Source organism: Schistocerca gregaria, chromosome X, assembly GCF_023897955.1.
Source record: "Schistocerca gregaria isolate iqSchGreg1 chromosome X, iqSchGreg1.2, whole genome shotgun sequence".
Taxonomy (NCBI): Eukaryota; Metazoa; Arthropoda; class Insecta; order Orthoptera; family Acrididae; genus Schistocerca; species Schistocerca gregaria.
The window spans coordinates 703,378,337-703,401,853 of NC_064931.1; the positions used below are offsets into that span (position 1 = coordinate 703,378,337).

At 45.3% G+C, this 23,517-nt stretch overlaps 1 protein-coding gene across 5 annotated transcripts in view; it reads right to left on the reverse strand.

Annotated features, from left to right (window-relative positions):
* The window catches only part of LOC126297631 (inositol 1,4,5-trisphosphate receptor), a 353,953-nt gene that overhangs the window by 291,862 nt on the left and 38,574 nt on the right, over positions 1-23,517 (reverse strand). For all 5 annotated transcript variants that reach the window (XM_049988649.1, XM_049988651.1, XM_049988652.1 and 2 more), the window contains exons 6-9: positions 22,808-23,071; positions 22,406-22,636; positions 21,935-22,076; positions 20,219-20,433 (exon numbers count right to left, since the gene is read on the reverse strand). In XM_049988649.1, coding sequence (XP_049844606.1) covers positions 20,219-20,433; positions 21,935-22,076; positions 22,406-22,636; positions 22,808-23,071 — 852 coding nt within the window. The remainder of the gene's footprint in view (positions 1-20,218; positions 20,434-21,934; positions 22,077-22,405; positions 22,637-22,807; positions 23,072-23,517) is intronic.

Consider the following 23,517-nt stretch of genomic DNA (forward strand, 5'->3'; position numbering starts at 1 on the left):
AGTGGCTCACCCAAGCCACTGGTACGGGGGAAATGTAGAGGTCGAAGGGTCCATTGCGGTCCCACGAGCAACTAGGGAACTAAAGGTCCGCTCAGACGGAGCCCCGAGTGGCTGAGTAAGCCTTATACAACTGGGGTGCGGCAGGTGCCCCAGAGGTTGCCCGCTTGCGACTGTTCCACCCCAACAGCCATGCATGTTCTAGGTGCGGAGCACACCGAAAGATTGAGGGTTTTTTATAAAGTTTGGCCTTCCTCGCAATCCAAGCAGTCAAGCCAAGATTACCATTCCCCACAGCACACAACATTGCACCGCCGCACCGTATGGTGGTCGCTGAAGCATGTCCGGGTGTTACAGTGACAGGAAACTGGCGGCACTGACCAGTCCCCAGTTCAGGACCCCGGGGTCGCCAAGCCCGTACTCCACAAATGAATGCTGAGCCCTGGGGGCGAGAGGGGCAGGGCGAGAGGGGCAGGGTGAGGACAAGCGGGTGAGGGGTGGAGGGGGCGAGGACGTGAGCGAGAGGGCGAGGGCGAGAACGAGGGGGAGGGGGAGGGGTATTTGGAGTGGGAGAGGTGGGGCGGGAATGGGAGGGGGAGTGGTGGGGGGATGGGAGGGGGAGGTGTATGTGTATGGGGGAGGGGGACGGGGAAGCTGAGAGGGAGGGGAGAGGGGTAGGGAGGAGCGGGAGGCGGAGGGGGTAGGGAAAGGGGGATGGGAAGGCGGGGGAGAGGTAGGGGGAGAGGGAGGGGGAGAGGGAGGGGGAGAGGGAGGGGGAGAGGGAGAGTGCGGGGGAGAGGGAGGGGCCGTGGAGGGGGCGAGGGCGCGGGTGGGCGGTGGGGAGGGGGAGGAGGAGGGAAGGGGGAGGAGGGAGAGGAGGAGGGGGAGGGGGAGGTACGAGGTGGAAAGGTAGAGGGGGAGGAGGAGGAGGGAGGAGGGGGAGGTGGAGGTGGAAGGGTAGAGGGGAGGGCGACAGGGAGAAGGGGAGGGCGACAGGGAGAGGGGGAGGGCGACAGGGAGTGGGGGAGGGGGGAGTGAGAGAGGGAGATGGGTGAGGGCGACGACAGGGAGAGGGAGGAGGGGGAGAGGGAGGAGGGGGAGAGGGAGGAGGGGGAGAGGGAGGAGGGGGAGAGGGAGGAGGGGGAGAGGGAGGAGGGGGATGGCGACGGAGAAGGACAGAGAGGGAAGGATATGGGGAGGGCGTGAGAGGTGACAAGGAGAGGCGACAGGAGGCTGTGACTGGGAGAGGTGGAGAGGCGACAGGAGGCTGCAACTGGGAGAGGTGGAGAGGTGACAGGGAGTGGCTACAGGACGCAGCAACTGTGAGAGGAGGAGAGGTGACAGTGGAGGGGGGATTGAAAGAGAGCAAGGGGCAGAAGAGACAAGGATGTGAGTGGCGAGGGGGAGGTGGAGAGAAGACAGGGATAGGAGGGGGAAGATGCACCAGAGTGGTGGGTGAGGGAATGTGGGGGGAGAGGGGCGCAATGGGGGGGCAGTAGGGCTTTTGGGGGCGAGAGGGGCCTTGGGGGGGGCGACAGCGGCCATGGGGCGGCAAGTGGGGCCATGTGGGGGGGCAGTTGGGATATGGGGGGGGGGGGTCAGTTGGGACATGGGGGGGGGGCAGTTGGGCCAGGGGGGGGGGGTCAGTAGGGCCATTGGGGGGAGTGGCAGTTGGGCCATGGGGGGGCAATTGGGCCATGGGGGGGGGCAGGTGGCCATAGGGGGGGCAGATGGGCCATGGGGGGAAGTTGGGCCATGGGGGGGGGGTCAGTTGGGCCATGGGGGGGTCAGTTGGGCCATGGGGGGCAGTTGGGCCATGGGGTGGGCAGTTGGGCCATGGGGGGGGGGGGGGGCAGTTGGGCCATGGGGGGGGGGCAGTTGGGCCATGGGGGGGCAGTTGGGCCATGGGGTGGGCAGTTGGGCCATGGGGGGGGCAGTTGGGCCATGGGGGGGGCAGTTGGGCCATGGGGGGGTCAGTTGGGCCATGGGGGGGTCAGTTGGGCCATGGGGGGGGGGGCAAATGGGCCATGGGGGGGGCAGATGGGCCATGGGGGGCAGATGGGCCATGGGGGGTGCAGATGGGCCATGGGGGGGGGCAGATGGGCCATGGGGGGGGCCAGACGGGTCATGGTGCAGAGGGCTCGAGGGAGAGAGGAGCCAAAGAGGGAGAGAGGAGCCAAAGGGGGCTGAGGAGTCGGAGAGAGGGAGAGGTGCCGGAGAGGGGGAGAGGAGCCAAAGGGGGGAAGGAGCCAAAGGGGGGGGGGAGAGGAGCCAAAGGGGGGGGAGAGGAGCCAAAGGGGGGGGGGGGAGAGGAGCCAAAGGAGGGGAGAGGAGCCAAAGGGGGGGAGAGGAGCCAAAGGGGGGAGAGGAGCCAAAGGGGGGGAGAGGAGCCAAAGGGGGGGGAGAGGAGCCAAAGGGGGGGAGAGGAGCCAAAGGGGGGGAGAGGAGCCAAAGGGGGGGGAGAGGAGCCAAAGGGGGGGGAGAGGAGCCAAAGGGGGGGGGAGAGGAGCCAAAGGGGGGGGAGAGGAGCCAAAGGGGGGGGAGAGGAGCCAAAGGGGGGGAGAGGAGCCAGAGGGGGGAGAGGAGCCAGAGGGGGGGAGAGGAGCCAGAGGGGGGGAGAGGAGCCAGAGGGGGGGAGAGGAGCCAGAGGGGGGGAGAGGAGCCAGAGGGGGGGAGAGGAGCCAGAGGGGGGGAGAGGAGCCAGAGGGGGGAGAGGAGCCAGAGGGGGGAGAGGAGCCAGAGGGGGGAGAGGAGCCAGAGGGGGGAGAGGAGCCAGAGGGGGGAGAGGAGCCAGAGGGGTGAGAGGAGCCAGAGGGGTGAGAGGAGCCAGAGGGGTGAGAGGAGCCAGAGGGGTGAGAGGAGCCAGAGGGGTGAGAGGAGCCAGAGGGGTGAGAGGAGCCAGATGGGTGAGAGGAGCCAGAGGGGTGAGAGGAGCCAGAGGGGTGAGAGGAGCCAGAGGGGTGAGAGGAGCCAGAGGGGGGAAGGGAGCCAGAGGGGGGAAGGGAGCCAGAGGGGGGAGAGGAGCCAAAGGGGGGGAAGGGAGCCAGAGGGGGGAGAGGAGCCAAAGGGGGGAGGAGCCAAAGGGGGGGAGGAGCCAAAGGGGGGGAGGAGCCAAAGGGGGGAGGAGCCAAAGGGGGGAGGAGCCAAAGGGGGGACGAGTCAAAGGGGGGACGAGTCAAAGGGGGGGAGGAGCCAAAGGGGGGGAGGAGCCAAAGGGGGGGAGGAGCCAAAGGGGGGAGGAGCCAAAGGGGGGAGGAGCCAAAGGGGGGAGGAGCCAAAGGGGGGAGGAGCCAAAGGGGGGAGGAGCCAAAGGGGGGAGGAGCCAAAGGGGGGAGGAGCCAAAGGGGGGGGAGAGGAGCCAAAGGGGTTGAGAGGAGCCAAAGGGGGGGAGAGGAGCCAAAGGGGGGGGAGAGGAGCCAAAGGGGGGGAGAGGAGCCAAAGGGGGGGAGAGGAGCCAAAGGGGGGAGAGGAGCCAAAGGGGGGGAGAGGAGCCAAAGGGGGGGAGAGGAGCCAAAGGGGGGGAGAGGAGCCAAAGGGGGGAGAGGAGCCAAAGGGGGGAAAGGAGCCAAAGGGGGGAGAGGAGCAAAAGGGGGGCTGAGGAGTCAGAGAGAGGCGAGGTGCCGGAGAGGGATGAGGAGCCTTAGAGTGTAGTTGGAGAGGGAGAAGGGAGTCAGCAAGGAGAGACTGTAAAGCAGAGAGGGGATAGGTGAGCTGGCGAGTGGAGCCAGAGAGAGGAGCTAGGAGTCATGAGAAGGGAGGTGGGAATGTAGGGGAGTCTGGAGAAGGGATGGCTGACTGGGAGATGGGTGTGGTCCATGAGTGGGAGAGGAGTGGTGACCAGAAGGGTGGAATGAATGTGTAGACTGGTGAAGAAGATGACGAGTCGATAAAGAGGGGGTCGAGAGGAGTAGGTAGGAGAGGAGGGTAGACAATGGGTCATAAAATGGAGGGGTGGTGAAATTAGTTGGTTTCAGAGGGATTGTTAAGGTACTACACAATGAGGTCAGCAGTCTCTTATTTATGGAACAGTCTATCTGGAGTTAGCAACATTAGCCACACATTTGATTGCCATTGTAGTAGCATGTCAGAGTGGGAAAATCAAGGCACTGAAAGGTATATTGGACGGTAAAACTACATCTGTCATCCTGGTCTGCAGGCCAGTCAGCTGGTGAGAGACCACTCCCCAACCTTCTATTTCGGTGGAAGGGCGAACAGTAACAGTAAAACTGGGAAAAGCTTAAAATGTAATAAACATCAGTACAACCAACAAGCACCAATCACGCAGGGCCTAAGGTGGAACATCACAGGATGCTTCACATGGGAGCAGACCACAGAGTGATCACCAATAACTGGACTGGACTGAAAACAGAATGCTGATATCCAGCAGGATACCCGCACCTCAAGATGTCAATGGATCGCTGGAAAAGCCTGAAGAATTGCTCGAATCAAAGATTAGGGATCCTTATGGTTTTGCCTTTATTGGAGAGTTATATGAAAGGGCATCCATTCATTTTCTTACACCTTTGTAACACATCGGAATAGGGTCACCATGATTATTAATGGATTTGTTATGGTTAACTTAAGAGATGGCTGGATGCCCCTCCTGATGCCATGCTGTTATCCCGGGTTGGAATGTGTGCACCCCAACTGTCTGCGTGCAGCATTATTCACATGAAAGTGAGCAAAATTTTTCTAAATGTTTGTGAATCATGTAATCAATGTTGGACTCAGGTACCATCCCAGCATTCATCTAGTGGATGTGATAAACTGCCTAAAAACTACATGCAGACTGGTCAGCACACCAACATTCATCGTTAATCCAATGGGCAGCTTCAATCCAAGGCCAGCGCACCATGTTGACCCGGAACTGACATTTCACCATGAACGGCTATGAAGGGGAATTCCCAAAAAAGTAAAATAGGTTGCACCACAAAAATAGGCTAACTGCACCTAAAAATACAAGCAGTAATGAATGGATGGACAGGGCACCTGGTGGAGGATGTAGGATCAAGGATATCCTGAACACAGCAAGTGGGAAGAATTACCCCGAACAGAATCACACCTCCCATGCTCTGACAGCAGTTTAAATCATTAGACCTGAGAATAAATATCATTTTCTCTAAGAAAATGAATAACCAGTTCACCTGTCAATAAATCATTCACTTACATTAGATCCAAATAATCCAAAATATGTTGTTTGGTGTGGAGAACCAGATGGAGGGGGGCATCCCACCTTGATTAAGCTACGATTTACAAGGTAGGTTGGTTGGGTGGTTGGTTGGTTGGTTGGTTGGTTGGTTAGGGGTTAAGCGTCTAAACAGCACAGTCTTGGGCTCTTGGTCAAGAGGGAGAAAGAGAGTTATCATCTGGAGTTAGTGATGTCTAGCAGAAATTTGACTGAAGTATGACAGAATGTAAAAGTGGTGCAATCAAGGCACTGAAAACAATTTTGATGGAAGAGCTGAGAAATAATTAAAGGAGGTGAAAGTATATGATATGGTCTGATGTGCAGATCAGAAGCTGATCAGATGCCTTTTAGCTGGGAGGATTCATAATAATAAAAGGAAGAAGGCTACATATGTAACAAACGTCAGTTGGACTGACAATAATAAAAGAAGGTGACGGAAATAATCACGTTAGTAAATGAGTGTCACTCACAACTCTGCATGTGATGGGGGAACTGTCCCACTGTCAAACAACCCCTGACCACCAACCATTATAGTCACAGTGTTTAAGATGGGAACAGAACCCACTATCTCAGAAACAAGTATAAAAACGTGTTCAACTGCCCTTTTTTAATCAACTAGCAGCACGCATAAGGAATCCTTAGGATCTCGCCTTCATCAGCATGCTACTCCTAAAATGTAAAATAGGGTGTAGCAGGTAAATGGGCTCATCATATCTAAAAGCAAATAAAACAGTTTAAAGAGGGATGAACAAGGCAGCTGGCAGAGGAGGTGCAGTCGAGGGTCATGCAGACCCAGCAGGTGGCAGGAGACGCCCCAAGCCCAATTAACCTGTCACTGTCCCTGAAAGTAGTTTAAAATGTTATGCTTGAGAATACAATCCACATTCTCAGAGAAAATGAAGAACCCCTTCAACTGTATGTATGATGTGCACAAATATTACAGGCAAGGAATCTGAAAGATCATGCTTTACACAGAGAGCCACAAAGGGCATTCCACCAGCAGGTGAGCTACTATCTGTAATGTGCCACAAGCACAACATGGGGCATGCTCATTACATATTATATAATTATGGGTTAATCTGGGATGTCCGATGCAGAGGCAACAAAGAACAGTTAGGTTTCTTCTAAGAAGAGCAGGAGGAGGGGTGTCATGCAGTAGTAGTCTTCCTGATAGAGCAGAGTTTATTAGAGGGGGCAGTATCGCACCAGATGTTGCTCCATCTCCAAGTCAGGAGGGGTCTTATCTCCACCTGCAAATCTGCATTTTGGATCATCAAAGCAAATATTGGGCTAGTTATTGTTTATCTAGGTAAACGGTCATCCAGTTCATTCTTCAGGAGCCAACATGAATTGAGACCCAGAGAAGGGCAACTGAGAAAGCAGTAGGACTGAGGACTGAGAGAATATCATCAATAGCAAATATCGCACGGTAACAAGAGTAACACAAAACAATAGCTTGGAGACAGCTCACTGAGTCACTAGAAATTAACAAGTGGTCACAGAATGTCTTTTTAATAAAATATAGGGCTTTGTTAATGGCTATCAGCTCTACCATAAAAACACTACACGTTCCCAGCAACAAATGTTCCCGACCGATGAGAGATGTGAAAGCATATCCCATACAAATCCTGGCTCTACAACCATCAATGTAAATAACAGTAGCACACTAATAATCTTGAAAAACTGAAACTTTAGGTTCTTGAAATAGATTGATCCTAATTCATGATCCATGCATTTACACAGGAAAGAAGGACAGGGAGCACATTCTACAGGTGTTAGGTAGTGGTCCCAACAGAGGGCTTCGAGGTGAATCCCAATTGGTAATCCCATCCGAGGGCATATATCAGGTGGTTGATGACCCTTGTATGTAAAAAGAATTGACAAGTTGGATGATTAGGAAATTGCCAGATGGTGACAGCATAAGTGAACAAGTATTGGTACCATGAGAACTAAAGAGGTAAGATCCCCACTTCAGCAAGGAGACTGTCTATGGGGTTAGTACAGAAGGTGCCAGAGGCCAGTCTGACACCACAATAATGGATTGAGTACAATAATTTCAAAGACAAAGGTGGCACCAACCCATGAACCTAGGAACCACAGTTCAATCTGGACAATGCAGCTATGTCAGTCCAAAAGTTGGGACTGTGAAATAATGTTGAACTGCTGTGTACCCCAGTACAGTTCTGAATCAGTACAGACCATGAAACAATTATAGACATGCGTGACTCTTGTTTTCATGGGAGGGAATTTAAAGCTATGGGAAATGGTCCACGTGGAGGCCCTCCAGATAGTGCCTTGCAGTGCCGTTCAACTGAGGCTATAGATTGGGAGTTATACCAAAGCAAAAGTCACTGACATATGGCACAGGGATGACAAATGGTCATATGTAGGTCAACTAGCCCACTGGTGGCGATGAGGACGAATGTAAACTCAGCATGGAGTCTTGCGGGACATCATTCTCGAGCCGTGTTCAGCTGAGAGTATCAACTCGAACTTGACAAAACCGATGGGGTAAAAACTGACGTATAGAAATCTGTAGGGAGCCCAAATTCTCCCATCATGGAACATAAGTAAAATGTGGCAGTTTCAAAACAGACCTCAATGAAACGTTGGCATTTATAAAAAGCCTGGTATACTGATGCTTCTAACCAAACCAAATGGTTACCCATAAAAAAAGGACCCTGAGTCAAGAACCCAGTATAATCATTGGGCCACTATCCCCACAAGCAGTTCGCAGAGCATGGTAGTGAATATAATCGGCCAGTAGCTGTCAATGGACATTGGGTTTTTGCCTGTTTTAAGGACTGATATGATAATACTCTTGTACCTTTGTGAAGAGAAAACACATTGCAACCAAATGCTGTTGAAGATCTTGTGTAGATGGAGTATTCATGTGTTGGAGCATATGATTAAGGATCAAATCAGATCCTGGGGTCACATCATGCGATGATGAAGAGCCTCAAGCAGTTTCCAGGCAGTGAAAGGTTCAGTATATAATTCACTGTGACAGAGGGTTAAAGGATAGGGTACTATATTTAACTTCTCTTTTAGGTATTCAAAATGTCACCGTGTAAGAAGAGGAAGCCAATGCTGTCGCAAAGTAGGTCGAAAGATGCACTGATGTACAGGTGGTCCATTGATAGTGACCGGGTCAAATATCTCACGAAATAAGCATCAAATGAAAAAACTACAAAGAACAAAACTCATCTAGCCTGAAGGGGAAAAACCAGATGGCGCTATGGTTGGCCCGCTAGATGGTGCTGCCATAGGTCAAAAGGATATCAACTGCGTTTTTTAAAACAGGAACCCCCATTTTTATTACATATTCGTGTAGTACATAAAGAAATATGAATGTTTTAGTTGGACCACTTTTTTGCTTTGTGATACATGGCACTGCAATAGTCACAAATGTATAAGTACAGGGTATCACGTAACATTCCACCAGTGCGGACGGTATTTGCTTCGTGATACATTACCCATGTTAAAATGGACTGTTTACCAATTGCGGAAAAGGTCGATATTGTGTTGATGTATGGCTATTGTGATCAAAATGCCCAACGAGCGTGTGCTATGTATGCTGCTTGGTATCCTGGATGACATCATCCAAGTGTCTGGACCACTCACCAGATGGTTATGTTATTTAAGGAAACAGGAAGTTTTCAGCCACATGTGAAATGTCAACCACGGCCTGCAACAAATGATGATGCCCAAGTAGGTGTTTTAGCTGCTATCGCAGATAATCCGCACATCAGTAGCAGACAAATTGAACGAGAATTGGAAATCTCAAAAATGTCAGTGCTGAGAATGCTACATCAACATCGATTGCACCCGTACCATATTTCTATGCACCACGAATTGCATGACGACAACTTTGAACGTCGTGTACAGTTCTGCCACTGGGCACAAGAGAAATTACGAGACGATGACAGATTTTTTGCATGTGTTCTATTTAGCGACGAAGCGTCATTCACCAACAGCGGTAACATAAACCGGCATAATATGCACTATTAGGCAATGGAAAAGCCACGATGTCTGCGACAAGTGGGACATCAGTGACCTAGGCGGGTTAATGTATGGTGCGGCATTAAGGGAGGAAGGATAAATGGCCCTCATTTTATGGATGGCAATCTAAATGGTGCACTGTATGCTGATTTCCCATGTAATGTTCTACCGATGTTACTACAAGATGTTTCACTGCATGACAGAATGGCAATGTACTTCCAACATGATGGATGTCTGGCACATAGCTCGCGTGCGGTTGAAGCAGTATTGAATAGCATATTTCATGAAAGGTGGATTGGTCATCGAAGCACCATACCATGGCCCGCACATTCACCGGATCTGACGTCCCCGGATTTCTTTCTGTGGGGAAAGTTGAAGGATATTTGCTATCATGATCCACCGACAACTCCTGACAACATGTGTCAGCGCATTGTCAATGCATGTGCGAACATTACGGAAGGCGAACTACTCACTGTTGAGAGGAATGTGATTACACGTATTGCCAAATGCATTGAGGTTGACGGACACCATTTTGAGCATTTATTGCATTAATGTGGTATTTACAGGTAATCACGCTGTAACAGCATGCGTTCTCAGAAATGATAAGTTCACAAAGGTACATGTATCACATTGGAACAAATAAAATAAAATGTTCGAACGTACCTACATTCTGTATTTTAATTTAAAAAACCTACCTGTTACCAACTGCTTGTCTAAAATTGTGAGCCATAAGTTTGTGACTATTACAGCGCCATCTATCACAAAGCGAAAAAAGTGGTCCCACTAAAACATTCATATTTCTTTACATACTACATGAATATGTAATAAAAAATGCAGTTCCTATTTTAAAAAAACACAGTTGATATCCGTTTGACATATGGCAGCGCCACCTAGCAGGCCAACCATAGCGCCATCCGGTTTCCTCCTTCAAGCAGACAAGTTTCATTCTGTGTAGTTTTTTCATTTGATGCTTATTTCGCGAGATATTTGGCCCAGTCGCAATCAATGGACCACCTTGTATATACAATCATGTAGGAAGAGACCATGAACAGCTGTTGATATTTGGTAATCCAAAAGACTATGGGGCTTGGCCCACACCTTGGATGAAGAGGTACATGTTCCTGAGGATGAGACATAGCATTCCCAGCATTCTTTTTTAATATGTTTGATTAGATATCGAGCCTTAGTGCAAAGTTACTTAAAAGTGATGGGTGTGGTCTGTGAAGAATATCACTTGAGACACTGCAGGACCTTTTCACAGTCCTGAATAGCTGTTCCATGTCTTTGGTCCACCATGACACCAGCTGGCCACGGAGTGGAACCATAGAAAAGAGCATAGCAATTCCGGTAAAGCAGGTGGTCATGTCACAGATGTCTGCCGCAACCACTTCAACGCAATCTGTCAGAGGCGGGACGAAGGCAATGGCAGTGATACACAAACTTCAGTTGGCTCTTCGAAGAGCCCAATGTGATAGATGGTTCAGCAGGGTGTAATGTGGAAGTAACACAATCACCAGAAAGTGATCACAGTAACAAAGATCATCAACATATAGCTACCATTGTAGTGAAGGCATGAAGTAGGAGGAAGAGTTGGTTAGATCAGTTGCCAAAAAGGTAACACTGAAGTTGGTAGTTGTACTGTCACTAAGGAGATACAGATACAGATCTGAAAGAAGCTGACCAATCAGGAGGCCACTACCAGACAAAATGGCACTTCCTCAAATGGGGGTAATGCACATTGAAATTCCTAAGTTAGATAAACAGGAGAGATAGAAGGAGGGAGCGGGGGTGATTGTTGGATTAAGGTTGTCATATCAAGCCTTCCTGCCTGGAAGTAAATAACCATTACAAATGGTGATCACTGGGGTCTTTTGCACTTTTACTGCTACTGTTTCCAATGTGGTATGGGGGAAGGGGGGCAGGGGATCTGCTCACTGATGACATCTTTGTAAAACAGTGCTTCTAAGTGCTCTCTTGAGGTCCAGTATAGATCCAACAGAAGGCATGGTAACCTCGAAGAGTTCGAGTATGTTCATCAGTGAAGTGTGTTCCTTGGAGAGCAACACAGATTGCAGAAAAGGAGGATAGTACTAGTATGAGGGGGTGCTTAAAAGAAATGCCTCCAAATATTTTATTCTGTTCTGACTATCAGTCACGTATATTATTTGGTCAACTTTCCTGCTTCGCTGACACACACTGAGACCCTCTGCCACTACAGAGCTCCAAACTGTATTGTGTACTGAGGTGGTGTGTAATGCAACTATGTTAATTCATGAGAAACAACGTGCTGTAATAGAGTTTATAACCAAAGAAAATGAGCCTCCAATTGAAACTGATATGAGAATGAAAGCGATGTACAGTGATGACTGTATCGACATCAGTAACATGTGATGTTGGTTTGTTTGTGATCTGTATTGACATCAGTATTGCGTGATGTTAGGTTGTTTGTGCTCATAATGAAGGAAATGGTGATGTTAACCTCAATATGTGTGGCACAGCTCGGATTGGACAACTGTGTATGCGAACCAGTGAGACTCATCGTAACTGGATTGAAGAACTTGTCAGAGAAAATAGTCAGATAACACAGAGACAGCTCTCAGGTAAGTGTGGCATATCACTACAGCATGAACAGCACATCTTCGCAGAACTGCGATACAGAAAACTGTGTGCAGGGTGGGTGCCTCAAATGCTGACTCCAGACACAAAACAGAGGAAACTGGACGTCTGTCAACAATTTCTTTTGTGTTTTCAGCATGAGGGTAATGGGTTCCTTAACAACATTGTGACAGGTAATGACAGCTGGATTCACCATTTTCACCCCAAAAATGAAAGAGCATCAATGGAGTTCCATCACAAACGATCACCAATGCCTTAAAGTTCAAGATCATGCCATCAGCGCGCAAAGTCATGCTCATAGTGTTCTGGGATGTTCAAATTGTGGTACCTTTGGAATTCATGCCTAAAGGCATCACCATAAACTCTGCAGGGTACTGCCAGACACTCAGAAAACTGAAAGCATGAATTTGAAGAGTTTCTTTACACATGGAGCACCATTTTCTTCTGGATGACAAGCCAGACTACACACAGGCACTATGACAACTGCAACAATCCGACACTTTGGGAGCCCTGCCGTTGATTATCCTCCACACATTCCCGATTTGGCCCATCTGATTTTCACCTGTTTCCAAAACTTAAGGACACCTTGAAGGAATTCACTTTGACAGTGATGAAGAAGTGCAACCAGAGGTGGAATTAGGGCTCTGTTTATAAAGTGACATTATCAAGAAACTGGTCTCTAATTCTGAGAAATGTGTCCATCACCAGGGTGACTATGTTGAGAAATAAATACATAGACATCATGAATAAAGATGGAGAATGTTAATAAAGTTTGTTTTATTCGAAAAGCTTTAAGAGTTTTCGCATTAAAAAAATCAGAGGCATTACTTTTCAGTATGCCTTTGTAGTTCTTGCAGTTCCATTGAATTATCACAAGGAGAGGGTTCTGGTTAGACATAAAAGGGTCAGGACACATCATGCCACATGATCACTTTCTGTCACTGGTGAGGGTTGAACAACATCAACGAAAATCAGTTCCGAGTCCAACAGTGTGAGGGCAATGTGGTGCCCCCAGAGTCCCAAATTAACTTTCTTTTCCCCTTTCACAACTTTTGGCAACTGAGACACTCGTAAAGGCTTATCTGCTGTGGATGTAAGAAATGGAGAAAAGAGGTGGTATTTCTGGGACTCAGAGTCTGTGGCTCCTTCAGGCACTGGCTAGTGTCAAGTCGCTTGACTCTGGTTTTCTGGGAAGAGGGTTCCTGAAAAGGAGCCTTGTCAGCGGAGACACCGGAAGAGAATGCTGCTTTTCTAGCCAGGTGTGAGCAGTGGTCCCTGAAGATTGTGCCACAGGAATCACGAGAGAGGAGGGTCTATCACCACCGTGTTCAAGTTTATTTGTGCAAATACTGCAGGGTCAATCTTGAGAGAATAAATATGCCAACAAACTGCTCACAGTAATGGCAAAAGCCAATATCACTGAGACTAGATACAAAAGATTGTATTTCTTCTGAGCTTCAAAATGTAACAGGCAATTAGTGACCTTCAGTTCCTGAATTGTACATTCACTGATTAGGTGATCAGAAAGGGTGGTTGTTCCTGCGACTGACAATGGCAATGGTGAATTTTCATGAAGCATCTGGCCCCAGTTTCTGCAAATGTGGTCTTATGTACACCAGGAAGACACATGCCTGGAATGTTGGCACTTACAGCGTCGCATTGGGGGCAAGAAATGCAACTTCACATTGAGGCAACAAACGGTGATTTTGACATTTCCTGGAGACAAAGTCTCCTCAAAAGTGAGGATGAATGTGCTGGTTTCGACATTGCTGTTTGGTAACTCTTGACATACACTACGCATGGATTGAATCCTTCGTCTTCCAAGTAATTGCATAGTTCTTCATCTGTCTGCAGCATTATTTTACAGTGAAAAATCAGTCCCAGTGCCATATTACCATGCTGGGATTTTTATGAGATGTTATAGTAACAAGTACATCACCAAGTTGTTTGCAAGAGAGTAACACCTGGAACTGGGTAGGATTTGTCATCTTAATTAAGACAGAACCACTTTGAAATTTACTTAAGGGAAAGAGTTCACCAAATATGTTTTTAATATTCTCCAAAAGAGCTGTGAGCCCTCTGGAGGGTACTATCTGTAAGACTCGTCAACCACAACATGAGGCTGCCTCATTACATAAGATAAAACTATGGGTTAATCTGATATGGCCAGTGTAGAAGCAACACAGGATGATGAATTCCTTCTGGGAGAAATGGAAGGATGAGTGCCATGCATTCATAGTCTCCTTGATAGTAATGAGTTTGTTAGACATGGCAGTAGGCTACCAGATGATGATTATCTATGAATGAGAAGAGATTTGCATCCACACCTCTGCACCCAGATTTGTCAAAGCAAATGTTGGGCAAGAAATAACTTCTTTAGCCCAACAATCAGCCAGTTCATTCCCTGGGACACCCTTATGATTTGGGGTGCAGAGAAAAACAACTGAGCAGGCAGGAGGACGAAACTCAGGGAGAAGACTGTGAATATCAGATAACATGGGATGACTGGAGTAAGATTGATCAGTAGCCTGGAGAATGCTCACTGAGTTACTACACATTGAAACATGGATGTGAGAGGTCTGTTTTAATATAATGCATGGCTTTGTTAATGGCTACCAGCTCTGCTGTAAAAATACTATGTTTATGGCAATAAATGTTGTTCCTGACCAGTGGGAGATGAAAAAGCATATCCTGTGGTATCCACAGTGTAAATAATAGTAGTATCCTAATACTACTGAAGAACTGAGAGGAACAAATGCCAAAAGATCATGAGGGCAACTGAAATTTTAGGTCTTTTGAAATTATTTTGTTCTAACCTGTCATATGGGAACTAACCAAGGAAGAGTGCACAAGAATACATGGAGGATACGTTCTAAGGAAAAGAGTCGTAGGTGGAGGTCCCAGCAGAGAATTTTCAAGTGCAGTCTGACTGATAAACTCATTTGAGGGTGAGTATGCAAAATGAATTTGACAAGTCGGTAACTAGTAATTATATGGTAATTGCACAAATGAGCAACAGTTGGCATTGCGGAAATTGAACAAGTAAGATCCCCACTTTGTTGACATGTGCAACAAGAAGTGACACAATAGTCAGAATACCACAAAGAAGGAGTAGAACTGGAACAGTTGTTAATCTTTGGCAGTCTAGTAGACTACGAAACTTGTCTCACACCTAGGATGAAAAGGTATATCATCCCAAGAAGGAGACTCTGCTCTTAGAGAATTCCTTCTTACTGTCATTAATTAGGTAGCAAGCCTTTGTGTGGAGCCACTTAAAAGTAATAAGGGTGATCTGTGAAGGACATCACTTGAGATTTGCATGGCCCTTTGATAGTCCTGAATAGCCATTATAGTGTCTCTGGCAAAAGTGGTATCTGTCACTGGTGGAGAGGGCCCATAGTGCGGATGATCACGTCACAGACATCTCTGACAATCTCTGTGATACAGTCTGACAGAGCAGGAACAAAGGTGATGGAAGAGATACACAACTGCAATTGGCTCTTTGGGGAGCACAACATGGAAATTGTTCTGTCAGGGTAGTGACAAAGAACTGACAGTAGCAGTATCACCAGAAGGTGATAATGTAACTGTCACAAATATCATCATATAGTGACCATGGTAGTGAAGCCAAGAGACTGGCAGAAGGTCACTCACTGAGAAGATACCATGAGTGGCACTGAAGTTGATAGGACTACCATCATTGAGGAAACACAGATCAAGATCAGAAACAAATTGGTCAATACACTGAAATGAAAAAGTAGGATAAAGGGTTGGAAGGGAAAGTTGTAAGATTAAGGTGGCCATCTCGAGGTTCGTGGGGAATGGTGACTGCCGGCTTTGTTCACACACACTGCTATTGCGTCTGATGTATGCATAGGGTAAGCAATTAATTGATGACGTATGTGAATCAATATACAGATTCCTCCAGTACAGTTCCAACAGAAGGCACCACAACTCAAAGGGATGGAGAATGGGCATGAAATATGTTTCTTGGAGAGAAACACAGATCACAGAAAAGTACATTAGTAGTAGTAGTAGTAGTAGTAGTAGTTGTTGTTGTTGTTGTTGTTAAATTATTGTTGTTCTGACAAGCAACAGTAATATTCACTGGAGTTCTATCGAATTATAATGTTCAGGGTGTCCTGGTTAGGTGTGATGGGGCCAGGGAACAGGTCGAAACCCAGGATCACTGTGACAGATGCGGCTGGAACAACATCTACACACATAGATCCTGATTCCAACAGCATGTGGAGATCTGGTGCCTCGGAGAAACCTGAGTAGCCATATCCCAAGACTTCTATTTCTCCTCAACTACTACAGTGGGTTGGCACTCCTAAGAGGACTTACCACTGTGAGGGTAGGAACCAAAGAGAAGCAGGCACCCCCTGGGACCCGCAGTCCACGGCTTCTTCAGCCACTGGCTGATGTTGGGTGGTTGGTCTGTATAAATCTGGGAGGTGGTTCCCTAAAAGGAGCCCCATCACTGGTATACGCCAAAGTAGGATGCTGCTTCTCCAGTGTGAGGAGTTGAGATACCTGAAAATGGTAGTGCAGAAAGCTCATGAGAACATTGTTTTTATCCTCCATGTGTTAATTTCCTTTGCAACTACCAGAGGTCAACACTGACATAATGTAGGGAGTAAATATTTAAGGTACTCCTGATGACCTGGCCACAGCAGTGACAAAATTCGATACCACTGGGATGGGATACAATTGGTCCTACTTTTCCTGAGATTAAAAAAAAAATCTGAAGAGATCAGAGAGTTTAAGTTCGTGAATTTTATGTCCCTTAATAGGGTAGCACACTTATGGGATTGAGGAGGATGATCATCTCCACAAATGACACGGAATGATGGTTACTCATACGATGAGTTTTCATTACGCACCCAGCTACTGTCTCCGTAACTTGAATTGTTAGTTCAGTGGGAAGACACATGCCTGAAGCTTTGAATTAAAAGTGTTAGATATTAGGCACAGGCTGACTACGTATGCTGATTGTATGACGTCTTCATCCTGCAGGTTTGCCTACATGTGCCTCCCCCCCCCCCCCCCCCCGCCCCACATTTATCCCCTGGAGACTATTTACAGTTACATTGTTGCATAAGTTTGTAGCGTTTTTCCATAAGTTTAACAAAAACAAGAAATATAAAGACTTTAGTCATCAATAATAAATTCTCCTTCACAATTTATAACAGTCTGCCAATGCTGGGGTAAATTTTCGATTCCGTGGCTGTAGAAATCATGTGATTTTGAGACGAAGAATTTTTCAAACCATATTCGGAGCACATTTTCATCCGGAACACAATTTCCTGGAAGGTTATTTGACAGAAAGCAGAAAAAGGTGAAAATCTGAGGGCACAAGCAAGATCAGGTTAATAAGGAGGGCGCAGAATGACTCCCAAACCCAACTCCCGTAGAGCGTTTTTATTGTCAGTCTAGCAGAATGCGGGCAGGCGCTATTGTGGAGTAGCATCACTCTGTGCAGTCTTTCTGGTCATTGTTCTTCTATTGTGTCTGCAAGATGTCTCAGTTGTTGACAATACATGTCAGCAGTGACGGTTACACCACAGGGCAGCAATTCGTAGCATACACACCGTCGCTCTTCCACCAGACGCATAATATTGCCTTTTGTGGATGCATGCAGGTCTTTGTACAGGGAGTTGCTGCTGTGTGTGGACTCAACCCTTCCTTTCTTTTCTCTATGTTAGCATATAGACACCATTTCTTGTCACCAGTAACAATACAGGATAGGAATGGTCTATGTCGTTCATGAGCGAATTGACGACAATTGAGTAGAGATGTGGGTGTGGTCCCCCACTGATTTTTGTGATTTTGGTTTAGAGCATGCTGTACCCATACACCCGATTTTTTACTCTTTCCCATTGTATGCAAATTTTGGACAATGGCGGAATGATCATAGTTCATCACATTTGCCAGTTCTTGGGTGCACTGATGTGGATCATTTTGAATTAATGCAATTAAATAATCTTCATTAAACCCCAAAGGCCTTCCTGAATGTCGAGAGTCACTAATATCGAAACAATCCTCCTTAAAATGAGAAAACGATTTTCTTGCCATGCTCTGTACAAAGGCGTTATACCCATACACAGCGCAAATGTTTCTGGCTGCCTCCACCTCTAGCAAGACTCTACTGTATGTTAGAAATGCTGCTATTTCACAACTTGGTACTGCATTTTCCAGCATTCACAGCTCCACACACTATCTCCAAATGATAAAATGACAATATGTACACTCAAATAGCAACAATGAACTACAAATAAAAAATGACAATTGGTAAATAAACCCATAGCTACTGGAATAGCAATATGCAAAACAAAAACACTATGAACTTATGTACCAACCTAATGATACCACACTGACATCACATGTTACGGACGCAATACTGATACAAACAGTCTGTTGATACACCATCTGTTACCAGCAGCACCAGAGGGCACTAGCCACACTTCAGAGCAGCACACATCAGGAAACTAGCAGTGGTGCTATTGAGGAAACAGTTACCAAGTCATGTGGATATGGACATACATCCACATGCTAGAAACTTACAGCAAAGTCTCCAGCAGGAGCATTCAGTTGCTCACTCAGTTTCAGGCCAGGAGCCAGCTACACTTGTAGCTCATCATTCGGAACATGCCAAGATGCTCTGTTCTACACTGCATCGTCTCCGCACTACTTCATGTCACTACACATGGTGCAGCCCCCACGGATACCACTACGCAAGCCACCTGGGATGAGGCTTCCCTCAGAACTGGTTTCTGTTATTCTCGAGTGATCATAATCTTTCAGTTGCCTTTGGCACTAACTTTATTGTGAATTTTTACCCTGGATAAAGTGTTCTTCATTTCAACCTAGGAATCATGATTTAGTATGACCTGCATCAACAAGAACAGGATAAAACAAAAAGCACCACATCATGGTGGGAAATGCGGCTGTACATCACAACAGCAGACCGTTATTTTTCCTTTCACACAAAGCGAATGCCCCATAAAAAAAGCAATGACAAACACTCCAGTGTCAGCTCTTGCTTCTTTCAGGTTTACCATAATTATTCATCCATCAACACTGATAGCTCCCAGTGAAAAATTAAATGCAGTAACACGTTCAGGTACTTGTGGGGGGTTATGGTAATAGGTATGTCACCGAGATTCTCGCAAGCAAGTACCACTCAGTACAGGGCAGAATTCATTGTTTTAACTAGTCTCTTGTTAATTTACTGAAGGAAATGGTTTCTCCAAGTACATTTTTAATGTTATCTACAAACAATGTTGGTTTATAAGATAGAAAGGATCCTCCAACATTTCAGGTGCAAACTAGAACTGAGGGGAATAAGTTTATACAATCCATTAGGCTTTGATGTTCTCCCATAGGGTGGGCAAGGACACAAGTTTTTTGGAGTCAGTCTGCATTGAAGCATTTAGGTCTGTCTGAAGAGATTGCCAAAGCCTCAATGTCACTGGCTAATAACTTTCAAGTTTTCACTGTGTGAGATATCCATTGTGATGCCACCTATTCCAAATGACAGCTCTACCCAAGGGAGCAACTCAGCGTGAGCAATGGCCACATAGTTAGATGGTCACTGCCTGGAGTTTTAGTGCCCCAGCAACCCCAAAAGGATGTGCAAGGAAGTAACAGCTCAGACATAAGTAGCGCATACCCTGCATAGTCAGCAGGCTGCCATAGAACACATAGCCTGCACTTCTGTGACAAGTGGAGGTCAAACCCAAATGTAAGGACCATGAGTTAACTGAAATAAGTCCTGTAACACAGATAAAGTGGTGAAAATCCATAATGTCTAATGAGCAAGTTTGATTGTGAGCAGGGAATATTCAGAATCTGTCCAACAAACCAAGTTTGAAATAAGATATAGTCAGAGCGTAAAATTGCAGCACAGGAAAAAGGAGAAATACTGTAATTTGCGCCATACTCACAATGCACCTACTCAAGAAAGATTGTAAGGGTGCTGTGGGTCCGCTGAGGGTAGAGGCAAGAAGAAGAGAGTTGGGAGAGGAGAGAAGGAAGTGATAAGAAGAGAGGAGGAGAGAGAAGAAATAGGAGAAGAAGGGGACAAGAGAAGGAAGAATAAAAAAATCAGAAGGAGAGATACTCTCTCAAAACAAAGTACAAAATAATTCTGTAAAACCCCAACACATATCTACTGCATGTGCACATGGCAGTAAAATGTAAAACTAACAGGAACACTAAACACATTAACCATTCATGCAGATATGAACACAAAGATAACTAAGTAATGGCAGAAAAGTCAACTGATGATTGAGATTTCAGATTTAGGATGGATGGAAAATACACTGTCAGTAGAAGTCTCCCTTCTGCATGTTACTGCAGCAAATCTCAACAATACAGGTGTCGGGTCTCATTTTTATGGATATTACTTACTTTAGACATCACAGGTTTCTCATCATCTTTGTCAATGGGAATAGATGTGCTGTGAACCCACGTATTAGTACACAGGTGGTGAAGGCGAACATAAGATGACTGTGGGACAAGGGAGTCTCCACGTGTTAGTGTAGTTGGATCCAATTCAAACAATGATGCAATTTCATTGGGATGAGGAACAGAAACTAAATGGAACACTGGTCCACCTTGAGGATCTGCAACAAAAGTTATAAATGTAAGATTATATAAATATCATAAATGTGTGTTAAAATAGAGCAAAATACCAAAGTTTCAAGTATTGTATTGTATTGTACTTTTCACAGCATATCTTCAGTGTCCTAATACTTTTATTTTAATTTCTAAATCTCTCCTCACTTCCACATGTGTTACAGCAACAACCACTTTAAACATAGCTCCAAAAGTGCTGAGCTACTGGTACATGAACTTATTTCACTTTGTTAAGTTTGTGTCCCACTTACACCAAAATCCTCTAGGGTATAGTACTTTAGAAACTAATGGACTGACTGTGGAACTTAACCTCGAATTTACCCGAAAAATTATTATACATTTAAAGAAAACATGAAACATGATTATCAGTTTAGAATTCAAAATGTGGTCATTTAGATACTAGTGTATTCACAAATAGGTGCCCCCTCCAGTGAGAAATGATAAAATAAAAAGAAGATGAAAATTGATGACACTGAGTTAGAGAGTCTGGAAAACCAAAATGAAGATTATATTTCTTGGATGCCAACAAAAGGAGAGAAAAAGGGGGATGGAGGGTTTCAGCACAGCTACAGGAAGACGGTGTATCTGTAACAAGAAACTGCAGAACTGAAAAAGACAAGACTCATATAAAAGCCACAATGATAAATTATGGCAGTGCCAAAAGAGAATTTTATAGGATCACAGTGTCACATAGATGGCTGTATAAAAGATTACAGTCAGCAGAAATAAACTGCTGTGGAGAGCACTTAAATAAAGACAAATGCAATCATGACTAAATGAACTCTTTCACTATTTGACATTCACTTCCTGAACACTACAACTTTTATTTATAATCATCATCATATCAATCACAGACCTTGAACACTGTGGGCTGCCATAACATATTGTGCAACCTTATATTGCTTAGTGTTCCCTCTCCCAAACTACTGAAACTCACAGCTTGATAAGGTGTTTTCCACTTCATCCCACTAATATTCCAGCTAGACAATGAGCCACCAGTAATAATAAAATTGTATGTACAGCACAATGGTTTGTTAAGGTAACAGAAAATGACAACAGGGTGCTACTTATTACAAAGCTCTACCAATATCTCATTAGTAAGTAATCAACATGTATTTTTTTCTACAGACAAGCATGTATGGAAGCCAAACTAGAAAACTGTCAATAAACGAACACCTAATGCAATACAGAATAACTGTCACCTATTTCACATGAGAGGTATTAAAGCACGAACTACGGAGCACTGTTGATAGGGAAGCAACTGTTATACATGTTACTGTTAATGAGTTAAACAAGGAAAGTGAGTCTTTCTGGATGAAGTTGATGCATGTTCCAATGAGAACACAATATACTCATCTTCAGTCTTCCAAATTATACATTTTTGCTTAAGTATCAAAGGTTCCATGAACATCATTTACATTTTAAACACCTCTGTAATGGAAAATTAAAGCACTCATGAGATATAATGAAGAGTAGCTCCAACTGTACCTCTAAGTTTAGCACGCATGGGATCATATGTGTCATCATCATCAATTTCAGCTGCCAAATACTGGCCTGTAGCTAGGTGTTTGAATCGGAAAAGGGAATTCCAGTGGCCAGCTCCACCTTTACACGGATCATGTTGAACAACCTAGAAGTAACACAAATATATGAAAAATATCACTTCACTCCAAGTAAAAAAAAAAAAAAAAAAAAAAAAAAAAAAAAGTGTTTAACCATCATAATATTCTCACATTTCACATGATTGTCAGTGACAGCTCATTCTTCTCTTCATATGATAAACTGACTATTGCAAGGGAAATAATTATTTTTAAATTAAATACTCTCCACACCCAGGCATGCACTGTACACCACACTTTGCTTGAATTCAACCATCACCAGCTTAAAAGGACTCATGACATCATAACTTTATTATAGTGAGTCCGAACTGGTATGACAACTGAAGATATGTATGCTTACCTCCACTTCCCACAGAGCTTTGCTACTTGTTGCAGATGTTGCAGAAGTTCGTCCTGTTGCCCGAAGAAAAAGATGCTGTTTCTTTTTGTATTCATCCATGGTAAGAAACTTTTCCTGCTCAGCATGAAACAATCTAACAACATCACCACCCTTCAAAATTTCTTCTTGGTTTTCTTTGTGTTCCATAAATAACGTCACTTTCCATGATGTACTAGCATTTACAACATTCACCTGCAAATTAAAGAAACTGTTTTGTGATAAATCAAAATACAAAGGTGAGGGTAAGAAGGAACAGTTTATCAAGAAACAGCATTCTATGACAAATTTCAATATTTTTAATGCAGGTAGACAATTCTGGCAATAAGGGATGGCCTTCAGCCAATCAAATTATGCAGACAGTACCTCTTTACAGCCAATATTATCAGGGAGTTCATAGTTTGCGGCAACATGCAAGACTTGATGTCCTGCATTGACAGGATTCAATATAACTTTATCACCAACAACAACATTATCTCCTGTAGCACGTAATTTGTAAAATGGCAATATGTAGAACCATGATCCTTCATTTCCGTTAGCATCTAAGTAAACACGCATTGCATTTTTTTCAAGGAGAGCTGGCAGACGCTTGTTAACAGTGAGGTACTTGTTAGATTTTAAGTGCAGAAGCTGAAAAAGAAAGAAATAAAAACATTTTTCAAATTATTTATAAACAAAAAAACAAAGAAAAGTTTTAGAATTAAAAATACAATGTAATATCACATTGGACATTTGTTATGTTACACTTTTATTTTTGCACACTGAGATTCAGTAGAGCAAGACTTATACTAATGCATGCTAGTATTCGATAGAGACAGGGTGTGGGCAGAGTATGAATAATTAACATTCTTCCCAACTGGCATAGCATGAACCATATTGTAAGAACAACGTCTGTGTATTTAACACAAAACATTTAACTTCTTTAAGACTTCTACTGGAGTGAATAGTTATCCAAGTTATGGTACATAAATCACTTACTTACATACATTCTTGAGAAAACTTTTAAAACTACAACAGGAAACTTCAAAATTGTGTATTCCAAACATGACTGACTGAACACGAAACCTACTGAATAC